This window comes from Polistes fuscatus, unplaced genomic scaffold (genome assembly GCF_010416935.1).
Source record: "Polistes fuscatus isolate 324 unplaced genomic scaffold, CU_Pfus_HIC Scaffold4, whole genome shotgun sequence".
Classification (NCBI taxonomy): domain Eukaryota; kingdom Metazoa; phylum Arthropoda; class Insecta; order Hymenoptera; family Vespidae; genus Polistes; species Polistes fuscatus.
In genome coordinates this window covers 6,291,969-6,304,876 of record NW_025113118.1, presented here as the reverse complement: position 1 = coordinate 6,304,876, position 12,908 = coordinate 6,291,969, and the positions used below count along the sequence as shown (strand labels likewise).

General features: G+C 30.2%; 2 protein-coding genes across 9 annotated transcripts in view; both read right to left on the bottom strand.

Moving 5' to 3' along the window:
- LOC122520741 (transcriptional activator protein Pur-beta-B) overlaps positions 1–12,908 on the bottom strand; it is a 502,193-nt gene that overhangs the window by 430,904 nt on the left and 58,381 nt on the right. The gene's annotated exons all lie outside the window — the stretch shown is intronic.
- On the bottom strand, positions 4,027–11,210 carry LOC122520755 (protein glass-like). The gene is made up of 6 exons (XM_043641005.1): positions 10,586–11,210; positions 9,543–9,876; positions 8,197–8,478; positions 6,870–7,214; positions 5,902–6,069; positions 4,027–4,345 (listed from the first exon to the last, which is right to left on the bottom strand). The coding sequence occupies exons 1-6, from the start codon at positions 10,647–10,649 to the stop codon at positions 4,180–4,182; spliced, it is 1,359 nt and encodes a 452-aa protein (XP_043496940.1). The 5' UTR covers positions 10,650–11,210; the 3' UTR covers positions 4,027–4,179.

Sequence of the window (12,908 nt, the reverse complement as noted above, 5' to 3'; positions counted from 1 at the left end):
GTAATTAATTAACGATAGTCGCAATTTATCATTAGGAAAATTAACCCCTTTCTACTGCGAATAGCACAGGCGTTCAGAGAAAGTTGTATTTTCATTATGAACGGCGCATATAAGCGCCCGATGCTAAATTCTTTCTTTGTAGCAAACTGAACGCTATTGTAACGTTTTGTTTCTGTGCGCTTCGCTGTCAAAGGGTTTTACTATAGCAATTTCCAAATTTTTTAGTTGGCCGTCATTAAAAAAATTATATATGCATATGTATGTATATTGAATTTGAATATTTTGTTATAGCGTTTTATGAAATATGCTTTAAATGTAAAACTAATACAGAGATTGAATTAGTTAATTATATACTTTTCCAATATACATATGTTTGTATATATGTATTAGATTTAATTTGTTTTCGTCATTATATAAAAATCACTACAAAACACATAACACACCAACAAACAAAAATATAGAGACTGAAATGTGTTTGGTATTTGTAATAAAATAAGTTTTCCGGATATTGTCACTCTTACATCTCAATGAGCTTTTTCTTTCCAAGTTGTTTGTTATACTTTTTTAATAATTTTTTATTATTATTATTATTATTATTATTATTATTAGTATTATTATTATTAATACTATTATACGTTTTTCTTATTCATGCGAATGAAAATCATTCCAAGTGATGTAAAAAAGAAATTGTATCTAAATATCAAAAACGAAAGTCAGATTATATAGCAAGTACAGTTTGTTTGACAAACACAGAGAAAGAGAAAGAGATAGAGAGAGAGAGAGAGAAAGAAAGAGATAGAGAAAAAGTAAGAAATAAATAAAGATAGATATTACGAAAAAAAGAGAGAAACAAGTATGAAATGAACGAAACATCACAAATACATACATACGTATATATATATAATATATGTATACACCTTAAACATACACAAGACTACGTAAATTAGGAAAAACAAGTAAAAAGAAAACCGAGAACAATTATAATAAAAAAAATCGTAACACGAGTGTGGTACGTAAACTTTGCGTGACAAGATGGTTCTCCCTCCATCTCCTCGTAAGGAAGGTAACATCTTTATTATTTTAAAGATACGTTTCTCATTAATAATATAAATAATTAAATAAATAAAATGGCGGACCAACTCGTCCCTGCATAGCCGTGCCGGTACATACGTACGTGCGCGCGCGCGTGTGTGTGTGTGTGTGAGAGAGAGAGTTGAAAAATTTTGAGCTTAACGTAGAGAAGAACATTTGTTTCTTTTTTATTTTTACAAAATAAAACTTGTTTTAAGGCTCAAACTTTTCAACCAATTTTCGTTGGACAAACGTTATAATTATTCTTATTCTTCTTCTGCTTTTATTTTATTTTGTTTTGTTTCTTTTATTATCGTTTTATTATCGTAAAAGTATTTTTTAAATACTTTTTTTCTTCCTTGTTTCTTTTTTCTTTTTATTTTAAGAATAATTATTACTTATCTAAATATTATAACTATATATAAATATATATATAGAAAGAAAGAAAGAAAGAAAGAAAGAAAGATTGAGCGCGCGAAAGATTTTTAATGAATGATAATGATAATGATTACGATTATGATGATAATGATGATGATGATGATTATGATGATAATGATAATGACGACGATTATGACGATGATGATGATAATGATAATGATAATGATAATGATAATGATAACGATAATGATAACGATAACGATAATGATAATGATAATGCTAATGATGAAAAGTAAAAATGCTATTCTGTAAAGTGAGAGACAAAGTTGTCCGTATATATATATATACATAGTTTAAATCTTGTGGAAAAAGAGGCAAATCAATGTGTGACAACAAATTCACGATACAAAAAATGTTTCCAAACAACAACCCCTTCCCTGGTTCAAGGTCGAATGTAACCCTGAAGACGACACCAGTTAACTTCTTATTCTTCCTGTTCCTCCACCACCGTTGTTTCACTGAACCCCCTGGTACCCCCACCACTCGAAAAGGGCTGGCTGCCATAGCCTCTCGCCCACACGACCGACGATACGTGGATCCTGATCTGCTGTGGGATTGCAAAAAGAGAACAAAAAAAAAGAAAACGCACATGTCCATTCTCTCATCCGTTTCTTTTTTTTTTTTTTTCAATCGATTAAAATATTATTTTTTTCCGTTATATATATATATTTTTTTCTTTTTTCTCGTCATACGAATAAAATATATTACATATATGTATATATATGTAATATATATATGTATATGTAAGCGTGTGTGTGCGCGTGGGTGCGTGCGTGCGTGTGTGTGTATGTATGGATATTTACATATTATTTCGTTGTTCGTTTGGAAAAGAACAAAAAAGAAAACATGACGTCAGTGAAAACACTTTCGTTAATAAAAAAATTAAATATGTATATGTATATGTATATGTATATATATATGTATACACGCACATATATATCTATATATATCTTCATGTGTATATACATATATATATGTATATATATATATATATATGTATGTATATATAAGAATTAATTAAAAAGTAAATAAATAAATAAAAAAGAAACTAAGAATGAAAACGAACTGACGTTAACAAGTTAACGCGAAAGGAAAGAATGAAAGAAAATTAAAAATAAAATAAAATAAAATAAAATAAGACGGCAACAACAAGAACAACAAAAAAAAATTTAAAAAAAAAATGCCACACGACGATATATGAAAATTTGAAAAAAAGGGTGGTGAAAACACACAGCAACACATTAATATTATAATTAATTATAATAAATACAATATTTGTACAATAATCAACGGTGCTATGGTGGATGTTGGAGATCTAAATTACGATATATCCTGTCAACCAACCTAATCCCGATCTAGAATATTATTTTAATGGCGAAGTGCGTTTTGAGAAATACTTTTTTTTTTTTCTTTTTTTCTTTTTTTATTTTATTTTATTTTGTCGGTCGATCGTACAGGGTATCCCAACAAGTTTCTTTATCGAGAGAAGAAAAACAAAACGACGAAAATTAATTAAATTTTTGATTTATAATTAGAAAAAAATTTTTTTGCGATATTTTTGTTTTTCCACGCATGTAGTTATGAATTTTTAGGTTAGAACTTTGTTTAAAACTTATAGAGACAATTCTGCCATTAGTAATAATATTATCTCAAATATAATAATTAATATTGTAATATAATAATATATTATTAATATAATATTTTGTCAATAATAATAATAAAATAAAATTTAGAATTTTTCTGGAAATTTTCAAAAGATTTTTCGAGAAATTTTTGGGACACCCTATCCGATTGATCTATGGATCTCTCTCTATCGATTTATCGACAAATTTAAAAAGTATAAAATGTCAATCGTTATTTCTCGGCGTTCTAGGGAAATTTTTCGATTTTAGAAAAAAAAATCATTTATCATTTCCTTCTTTTAATTCATTCTATATTTCATTTCATTTCATTTATTCGTCATTGCTTGGGTTCGATTATTATTTCTATTCGAAGGCTCTCAAATTTGGACGAACGATTCGATGTGTGTGTGTATGAGTATTTTTCGTTTTTTTTTTTCAGAACATCTCGAAAAGAAAATTAATATAAATTTATTATAATTTTTTTTATTTTAATTTTTCAGGTTTTTAAATAAGCGATTTTATTAGTTGACCGATATTGAAAAATTAATTCGCCTCGTTTAATAAGGTTAGTTCGTTAAACATTTAGGAAATGTTTTTTTTATTAGAATATCAATTTGATTTATGTTCTTTGTGTAATTTTTCAAGTATATTTTCTTTTTTATTTTTTCGATTCTTTTTTCTTATTTTTCGTCGAGATTGTTGCTTATAATCGGGAATAATGAGAGAGAGAGAGAGAGAGAGAGAGAGAGAGAAAGAGAAAGAAAATTTGTCGGCTGTACACGACACAACGCAGTGGTTCGGTCTTTTGTATTTTTCTTTCTATTTATATCGATTATTTATTCTAAATTGTCTTCGTTAAGGTATTATTATTAATATTATTATTATTATTATTATTATTATTATTAATAGTAGTAGTAGTAGCAGTAGTAGTAATAGTAGTATTAGTTATAGTAGTAGTAGTAATAGTTCCAGTTCCATGCCGAATAACCGGTATTCGACAATATCGTGGCAGCGAATAATTGCTATCGATTGTCTTCGTTGAATTGTGTCACGTTAGGGTTGCCGTATGAACCCTCATGTGCCTGTTGAGATTGCCACTTTGACTAAATCTTAGGAGACATACCTTGCATTGATAAGGCTTCTCACCGGAATGAATTCGTAAGTGTTTTGTCAGCGTCGAACTGTCGGAGAACGCTTTCTTGCAGAGTCGACATCTACAAAACAAAATGGAAGAAGATTAGGTTTCTTTATTCATTTTTCCCAATCGTTTTTTATTAAACTTTCTCTATAACCCCGAGTATTTATATTTATTAAATAAATACGTAAAGGTAATAATAACATAATATACGTATCCAACAAAACAAAATGGGAGAAGATTTTTATTATTTTTTAATATTTCGTATTGCGATAAGATATTTTTTTTTTAGATTATTTTTATCAAATAAATATATAAAATAATAATAATAATAATAATAATAATAATATAGTATACATATACTATATACTATAATAGTACAGTATAGTGGTATAATATATGTATATATATCTATATATTTATTATTTTAGATACATACATACATATTTACATATATATATATAAATCATTTGAAAGGAGTAATAATTTATTTATATAAATTAATTAGAATTTATTAGTTGTTGTTATTAAAAAATTTCAGAATAAATACAAAAATTAAAACATATTTATATATATGTAAGATAGCTCAAGTCGTACTTAGAAAAACAGCTTATAAAATGTGTCATTTTATATATAAACAAGATAACATGATTTAACATTGATTTCAATTATTTTAATTAAGTTTGGAATATCTTTACGTTTTTCTATAAAATTAACGAAACGTAATAAATGAATATTGCACGACTAAGGAATCAGGATCCTAAGTCGTATCATTTACAGCCTAAGTCGTATCCAAGAATAAAATTTGAACCAAAATAATGAAAGGTAATATTTATTGATATTTATTTAAGTACAATCAGTTTTTACATAATAATCATAAAAACATTTCCTTGTTAATTCCTGCACATATGTGCAATTCACTCATATTTTTCAAGATTCATTTATCGGAGTAAAATTATGTGAAAAATTGTTCATAAAAATAAGTTTACTATATAATTTTAGTATAAATTTCAAGTGAATCGGTCATGAACTGTTCAAATTTTACAGAACATTGTTCTCGATACGAGGTTTTCATTGCTAAGCTGTGGCGCTGCCATTATGTGACGATTTGCGATGAAAAAATTAACGAATATTTTTGAAAGTGTAATATAATAATGACTTGCAAACGAACTTTTCTTTGTACTTATCATATTCCAATTAAAAATTCTCAAAAAATAGGATATTTTTAAGTCGTACCAGTACAATTGAAGTATCTTCTATGAGTATTAAAGAAGACAAGGTGTGTGTTTTATTACAAATAAACGTAATAAAACAATAAATGAAGCTATTTAAGGTATCATTTCGAAAAAAACGATTATTTTAATACCACAAAATAAATACTTAAAATAAAGCATACACACAAAATGATAAAAGAAAACATTTAATTATTAAGAGGTTATGTTAGTACATCGATGGTAACAAAAACTAATTGAATAAATCAATATTGTTGTCAACTGTCCCACTAGAAATACTGTTGATACGGTAAAAAAGTCAAGTAAAAAAGTCAAAGGTGGGATTTAAGCAGTGGTACGACTTGAGCAACCTTATCCCTATGTATGAAAAATTTGTTATGAAGAATAAAAATCATCATCGTACCTGTAAGGACGTTCCCCGGAATGAGTTCTCATATGTGTCGTCACGGAACTACTTTGTGAAAATCTTCTATCGCAAACTGGACATCGGAATGGTTTCTCTCCTGAATGTGTTCTCGTATGGGCAGTCAAGTTGGCAGCTTGGCTGAAGGCTTTCGAGCATGCATGACATCTGCGATCAAATCATCACATTTCCTTTTTTTTTCCTTTTTTTTGTTTCATTTATTATTTAAACAAAATTTTTTGTATATATTATAAATAATCTCAACTCTGTCTTGTCTGTCTGTCTGTCTGTTGCTCTCTCTTAATTCTATTTTTAACATTCAATGATCCAAATTATTCTCGATGATTATTACATCTCCCTCTTATGAAAACCACCCTTAACTTTTCCTCTATTTTTTCTCTTTTTCTCTCTCTCTCTCTCTCTCTTTCTCTGTCTCTTATTCTATTTCTCTTTTTGATCGCGGCGTTGTCGAATTTTGAAACAAAAACGATTATTTAAACAATCTTTTTTATTATCATAAATATTACTATTAACGTTTAAGGAAAAAGAAAAACAAAAATACAAATAATAATCGCATATTAGTCGGTTGGTGGGAAGATCTGACAATTCGATATCATCATATCCTTTTTCTATTTCCAACAGTAACGAGGCTGTGTCCATTTGAACGTAGTCCGTTAGAAGCAAGGGGATGGATGATGGAATAACCACGAGATGATTAATACGATGATAATGATACCCTTCCTGAAGTAGAACTTTTTTTAAATGGGGAAGAAAATGAACGACGAGAAGGACAATGAAAAAGAGAAGAAGAAGAAGAAGAAGAAGAGGAAAAGGAAAGAAGTTTAAAGAGAGATGAACAATACCGACGACAAATGAACAGATTATGACTACCAAAAAAAAACAACCTATAAAATTAAACAAAATTAAGAAGAAAAAGAAAAAAAGAAAAGAAAAGAAAGCAAGCCGACCTGAACGGTTTCTCGCCAGAATGAGTTCTAAGATGAGTTTTGAGAGTACTAGGTCGAGCATAAGATTTTCCGCATATCCTGCAAAGGTTTGGCCTGCCATTGTCGTCCGGGGTGGTGACTGTTGCTCCTCCACCATTGACACAAAGCGCATGCTCGTTCGGTCCTTGGAGACGGGGGTGAGAATGCGGATGGGGATGAGCGTGGGCGTGACCAGTACTACTACCACCTATCAGCCCATTGGTTGGCGCTTGATTTACTCTCGTCTGTGCTTCCACTGGATTGTATTGGGGAGCGGGACTTAACAAGGGCTCTGCACCCCATGCCGACGAATAACCTTGCTCGTATCTACGCATACACACGCATATATATATATATATTTATATAGACTCTATCTTTCTCTTTCTCTTACTCTCTCTCTCACTCTTCTATTCTTTTTTCTTTTTTTTTTCTCTCTATTTCGTCTGACACCTTTACTTTTATATATATTTTATATATTTTCTTTTTCCTTTCTTTTTCTTTCCTTTTACCTTATCCAAAATAATGGCGGAACTGTCGTAATTTAGCATTTAATGTTTCTTTTTTACACACAACCCTTTTATATTATATTTACAATGAGTCAGTGAGAATATTCTTTCATTCCATTGTCAATTAGAAACAATTGATATTCTAAATTTCTAAACTATTTTAAGATTATTCATATGTCTCCTCTGCTTTTAAATAAATATCTTCATTTTGTATGTTTTTGTTATTTTTTGCTATTACTTAACCACGTAACCAGCGTTCTTTTGTATTATAATATTAAAATTGAAGTACAGTTCGCTAAATTATACAATATCATCACACATTTACAACTTCTGTGTTAAGTATAATTTGACGAACTAACTTCTTGTAAAATTTTAGTTTCAGCGTGTACCGAAAACAGTACACATAATAACGTGTTCAATTATTTCTAATTGATGATGACAGAAGTACGAATATTCTTTTATGATTTATTGTATATATCGATATACTTGGTAATTTTATGATAGCGGATTAAGACAACAAATTGATTTATTTTACGAAATGAATAATTGTAATAGAAAATATAATTTTGGATTGAATAATCCACTGACATAATTACCGAGACACACACGTGTATTTATTTATTTTATTTTTATTTTATATCTTCTCTGCACATCCCTTAATCTCTCCAGTTTTGTTTTCAATCTCGCATCAAAATTAAATGCTACGAGAGAGAAGAGAATACAAAACAAAACAAAAACAACAAAAAAAGACTCACAAAAGATAATATAAATTTGAAACGTTAATAAAGGGAAATTCTTCTTACCCATGATGCAAGTTCATGTTCATCGTCATGTTCATGGAAACGTTGACGGACATTGCGGGTGCCGAAGTGTAATGCGTTGGCGGGCCTACGGGTGGGCCTAAGTTTTGGGTGTAATCTTGGGTATAGTGATGCGTATTAGGGCCGCCCGTTGAAGAATAATATCCTCCTGTAGGACTTCCAGGATGTACCACGGCATGTTTCAAGGATAACAATACGTCTGCGACACCCTCGCCGTTCCCATTGTTCGTCCTTGGTACGCAATCACCTCTTGGACATCCCCAACTGTAAAAACGCTTTTAAAATTATAAAGGTACGTCGTGCGAGGGACAAACCTTTACGTTAATGATTGCATTTTTTTTCTTCTTTTCTCTTATTTCATATTTTTATTTCTATTTTATACATATATAAATATATTATGTAGAAATTCTTTTTTTCTTTCTATAATAATAATAATAATAATAATAATGATTATTATTATTGTTGTTATTAAAATATTATACGAGATATAAATATTACGAACAATTTTTCGAGAGGATAATTTTTGTAAGAAAATAAATAAATAAAGAAAGAAAGAAAGAAGATAGAAAGATGGAAACGGGTGAAGAAAAATTTAAAAAATAAAAAATAGACTAGTAATTAAATTAAGAAAATACAAATAATATACGAACGAAAGTTTGGGAGAAAAAAACATTTCGTTACCTCTCTCTCTTTATTCTTGACTATTTAATAATTAAAAAATAACGAATATATATGACGATATAAAGAAAGAAAATGAATAAAAATTACTAAAATTCTATTGAAAGAACCAACAATACTCATATTTTTTATCGTAAAGGATAACAGTAATCCTTATATCGGTGAGCAGAAAGTAGACGAAGTATGACACAAATCAGACGCGACCTAAGCGCATATTTTCTTTTCTCATTTGTTTCCTTTCCCTTTTTTCATTTTCTTTCTATTTGGATATATATTCGTATTCGTGGACGTTCAAGATACAAAAGGATAAAATTTTATTATTACTATTATTATTATTATTAAAATAATTATGAACGAATAGATTCTGATCGGTAATAAAAATATTCAAATTTTAATTTGACGTAATTAATGATGTTATTATTGATAACAACAACAATAATAATAATAATAATAATAATAATAATAATATAATATTAATAATCATAATTATTATATTAGTTTTATGCGAAAGCCACCCTAATTTGCAAGCATCCGAGTTTGAAATGAAAAGAAATTGTATATAAGTCAAAAAAAAAGAAAAAAAAAAAAAAAGAGAAACACATACACGTGTATATAAATATATAAAAAGAAAAATAGACGAAAGTACTCACTTGTATGTCCCCGAACAAGGACTGAACAAACCAGGCAAAGGATCCAAATCCAATGGTGGAAAACCTGCCATATCGTCGACCCAAAACCCACTACCAAATTCACTGCCAACCACTTGGCTTTGGCCTGAATTTGTAATTTGTTGTTGAGTTTGATCACCACTTCCCGTAATATCGTCCGTAGAAGCTTGTAAATCTTGCAAACGTAATGTACCTTGCAAAGCACTTAAAGTTTCTTCATTTTGATTGTCGGTCAAGGTATCCTCGTTCGAAAGAACACCCAATGAACCGGTGCAAAGTGCGGATGGTATGGTTGCCTCGATTGTACCCACCGATCCTATGAATTATTATTATTATATGAACCATATATGTAGGTAATTATTATATATATATTAATACGTCATTTCAACCTTTTTAAAATTTTTTTTTCTCTTTTTAATAATTTTTCTGTCAGCTTCGCGTTAGATTCGTAGAAAATTTAATTCAGCGAACGAATTAGTTTATTTAATGAATTTATAGGATATCTCGTAGATTATCTAATTAGTATTTATGAGAGTGATTAATTCATTTTGACAAATCAGCAAGACAAATCACATTCATGTAAATAAGAAGGATAATAAAAATGTGAAGTTACGAATACAAAATCCTTGAACATTTACTGATGAAGATGACGATGATGATGACGACGACGACGACGACGATGACGACGACGACGACGATGACGATGATAAATGATGACGATGAACAAGGTACACTACGACGATATTATCCAATTTACATATTCATTTATTCTTTTCTTTCACTTTTTTAATCGCAGACTCGTAATTAAAGAAATACCATAAATTCGCGCGGGAAGAAGATATGCGCGATCCCGACACCATTTTCACGGCAAATTAGGTGACAAACAAATTTGACGATTGATTTATTATTTGACGCGGATCTTAACGAAAATTTTTAACCTTATTTATTTGAATTATCGACGAAGATATTAGGTTTATCTTTTTCTAGAGATTTTTTTTTTTTGTGTTTTAATTTTGTTCTCTCACCTGTGCCGAGAGTATACGGCGACTCGGAGGTGTTCACCGTGTGATGATTCTGCAGAAACTCCATCTCTGTAAAATTTCTGGTTGCAAGCTCCCCTAGAAGCGACCCCCCCGTAGCCCGCCCCTCCTCAAAATCCTCGATAGCGCCAATGCTCCTTTCTCTCTCTCTAGAAAGATCTGGTCCAGCCCCTCCGGTAACCTTGGCAACCACGCATAGCTCCGTCAGCGCACAGCTAATTTCTACTGTTTAACATTTCCAATTACATATATATTTATACCTTTTTTTTCTTTTTTTCCTTCCTTTTTTTTTTTTTTCTTTTTTTTCAACCTTATATCGATCAACAAAAAATACCGATACATTTTTCTTTTTTTTTTATTCATTTTTTTCATCCCCCTTTCTTTCAACGATTTAAAAAAAAATAAAAACTCGAACACAATTAGGTTTTTGTTTGAAACAAATTTGTAATTTTATCAATCGAGAGTTTTCTATCTCTGCTACGTTCGGATATATATTTATATATTTATATTTGATTGTACTTTTTGAATTTATACAATCAGTAAGTAGGTGTATGATATTCTTGAGAAACGAATAGAAAGGTGGATGGTGGTAGCAACGAATAGAATTTGATCTTATTGATGAACGATAAGTAATAACGATGATTGGCAAATATAAGCAAATCGGATCGTGAAAAATATTTTTTTTATGAATGACTGAAAGTATAAAGTGCACGTGTATATATGGGCCGATAGAAAGAGAGAGAGAGAATGAAGGTACCTTTATGGCTTGGAAGACCTGCCGGTCTCCTCTAAGGGCTTCTACAGGAAACCTACGAAATATTTTCATTCATAGATTTAGAACCATGTGCATCTTCCCCCACGTGACACATACTCCAGCAAGGATAAAATAGTTAAAGTATCTTTCTCCTTTAAATTCATATTCTCTTAATCGATCAATCGATCGATCGATCGACAATCGTTTCGATTTAAATCACCTGGCATTCGATTCTATTATGGCTGAAATAAGGGTTTCCTGTTTTCTTCCATTTGCATCGTACGGTCAACATCTTCCATATGAAATTTGAACTGTTTAAGTTTTCGTTCATCTCAACGATAAATAATTATCAATTCAAACACTTTAACACGTTCAACTAACACTTTTATTTCAAATTTAATCCTTTCATTTTGTTAATCCACTCTATCTTTAACAAATAATATTCATATTTGTATAAGTTATAGAGTTAAATTGAAATGATTGTTGTTGAAAGTTCATCGGATCATCTAATTCTCGTAATTCCACAAAGTTGTCACTTATATTTCTATACGAAATCACATAATTCCTTAAACATTCTCATTAATAAACATTTTAACTGATCAATATTGGTACACTAGTGAATCTACGAACCACCAAAGAAAACTGGCCACTTTAAACTGAATTCCTTTTTTTCCTCCAAGTATTAATGACAAATTATTTGTTCACATTGATAAAGTTCTTATAAAAAAAATAAATCAGCAGACACCCTTAGCAATGTTTAATTACACAGTTATAGTTCTAATCGAGCACATGTTTTAATATTTAGAAATCAGAACTTTTGATTGTATTTGTTATAACTGTGGTGTGGATCACTTGTGAATTAGTTTGAAGATAGAAGGGGGGTTTGTTTTACGTTTGGTAAGAATTCTTTTGAAAAAGAAAAGACGATATCGCATCAAAGTCCTTGCGAATACTAACGTCGGCTACTGCCATGCTGGCACACGATGGCTTGCCAATGTGTCATGGCTAACTAGGGATCCACCACCCACTCTCACCCCTTACCTACTCACTGACTACGTACCATCTGATCCCACTCCACTACGAACCCTGATCTCCTCTTCGTCTTTCTTTCTCTCTCTGTCTAGTTCCCTTTCCTTCTCCCTCTCTCTCTCTCTCTCTGCTTTTCTCTGTCACGCCCTCAAGAACGAACGCACCGAACTTCTTCCTTCCCTCCTTCTCCCTCTATCCTAGTGCTTTTTCTCTCTTCTCTTTCTTCTTTTTTTCTCCATTTTTTTTTACCTTTCCCTTTCTTCTTCTTTCTCCATGTCTCTGACCAATACTTACCCTTCTATCGTCCTTAAATATTAATTATTAGATGATTTGTTGGTTTATACTTAAAAATGTTCTAATTCGTTCCATCATCCCCCCCTCCCCCGCCTTTTCTGATTACAAATGTAATATTTTTTAGGGACTGTTTTCTTTTATCATCAACTAGAATTTATCAGTCATTTTCTATAACTATGAGATTTTGTTCATCCCTTTCTGTTTATTTTCCTGTCCAGTATTAATTGCCTT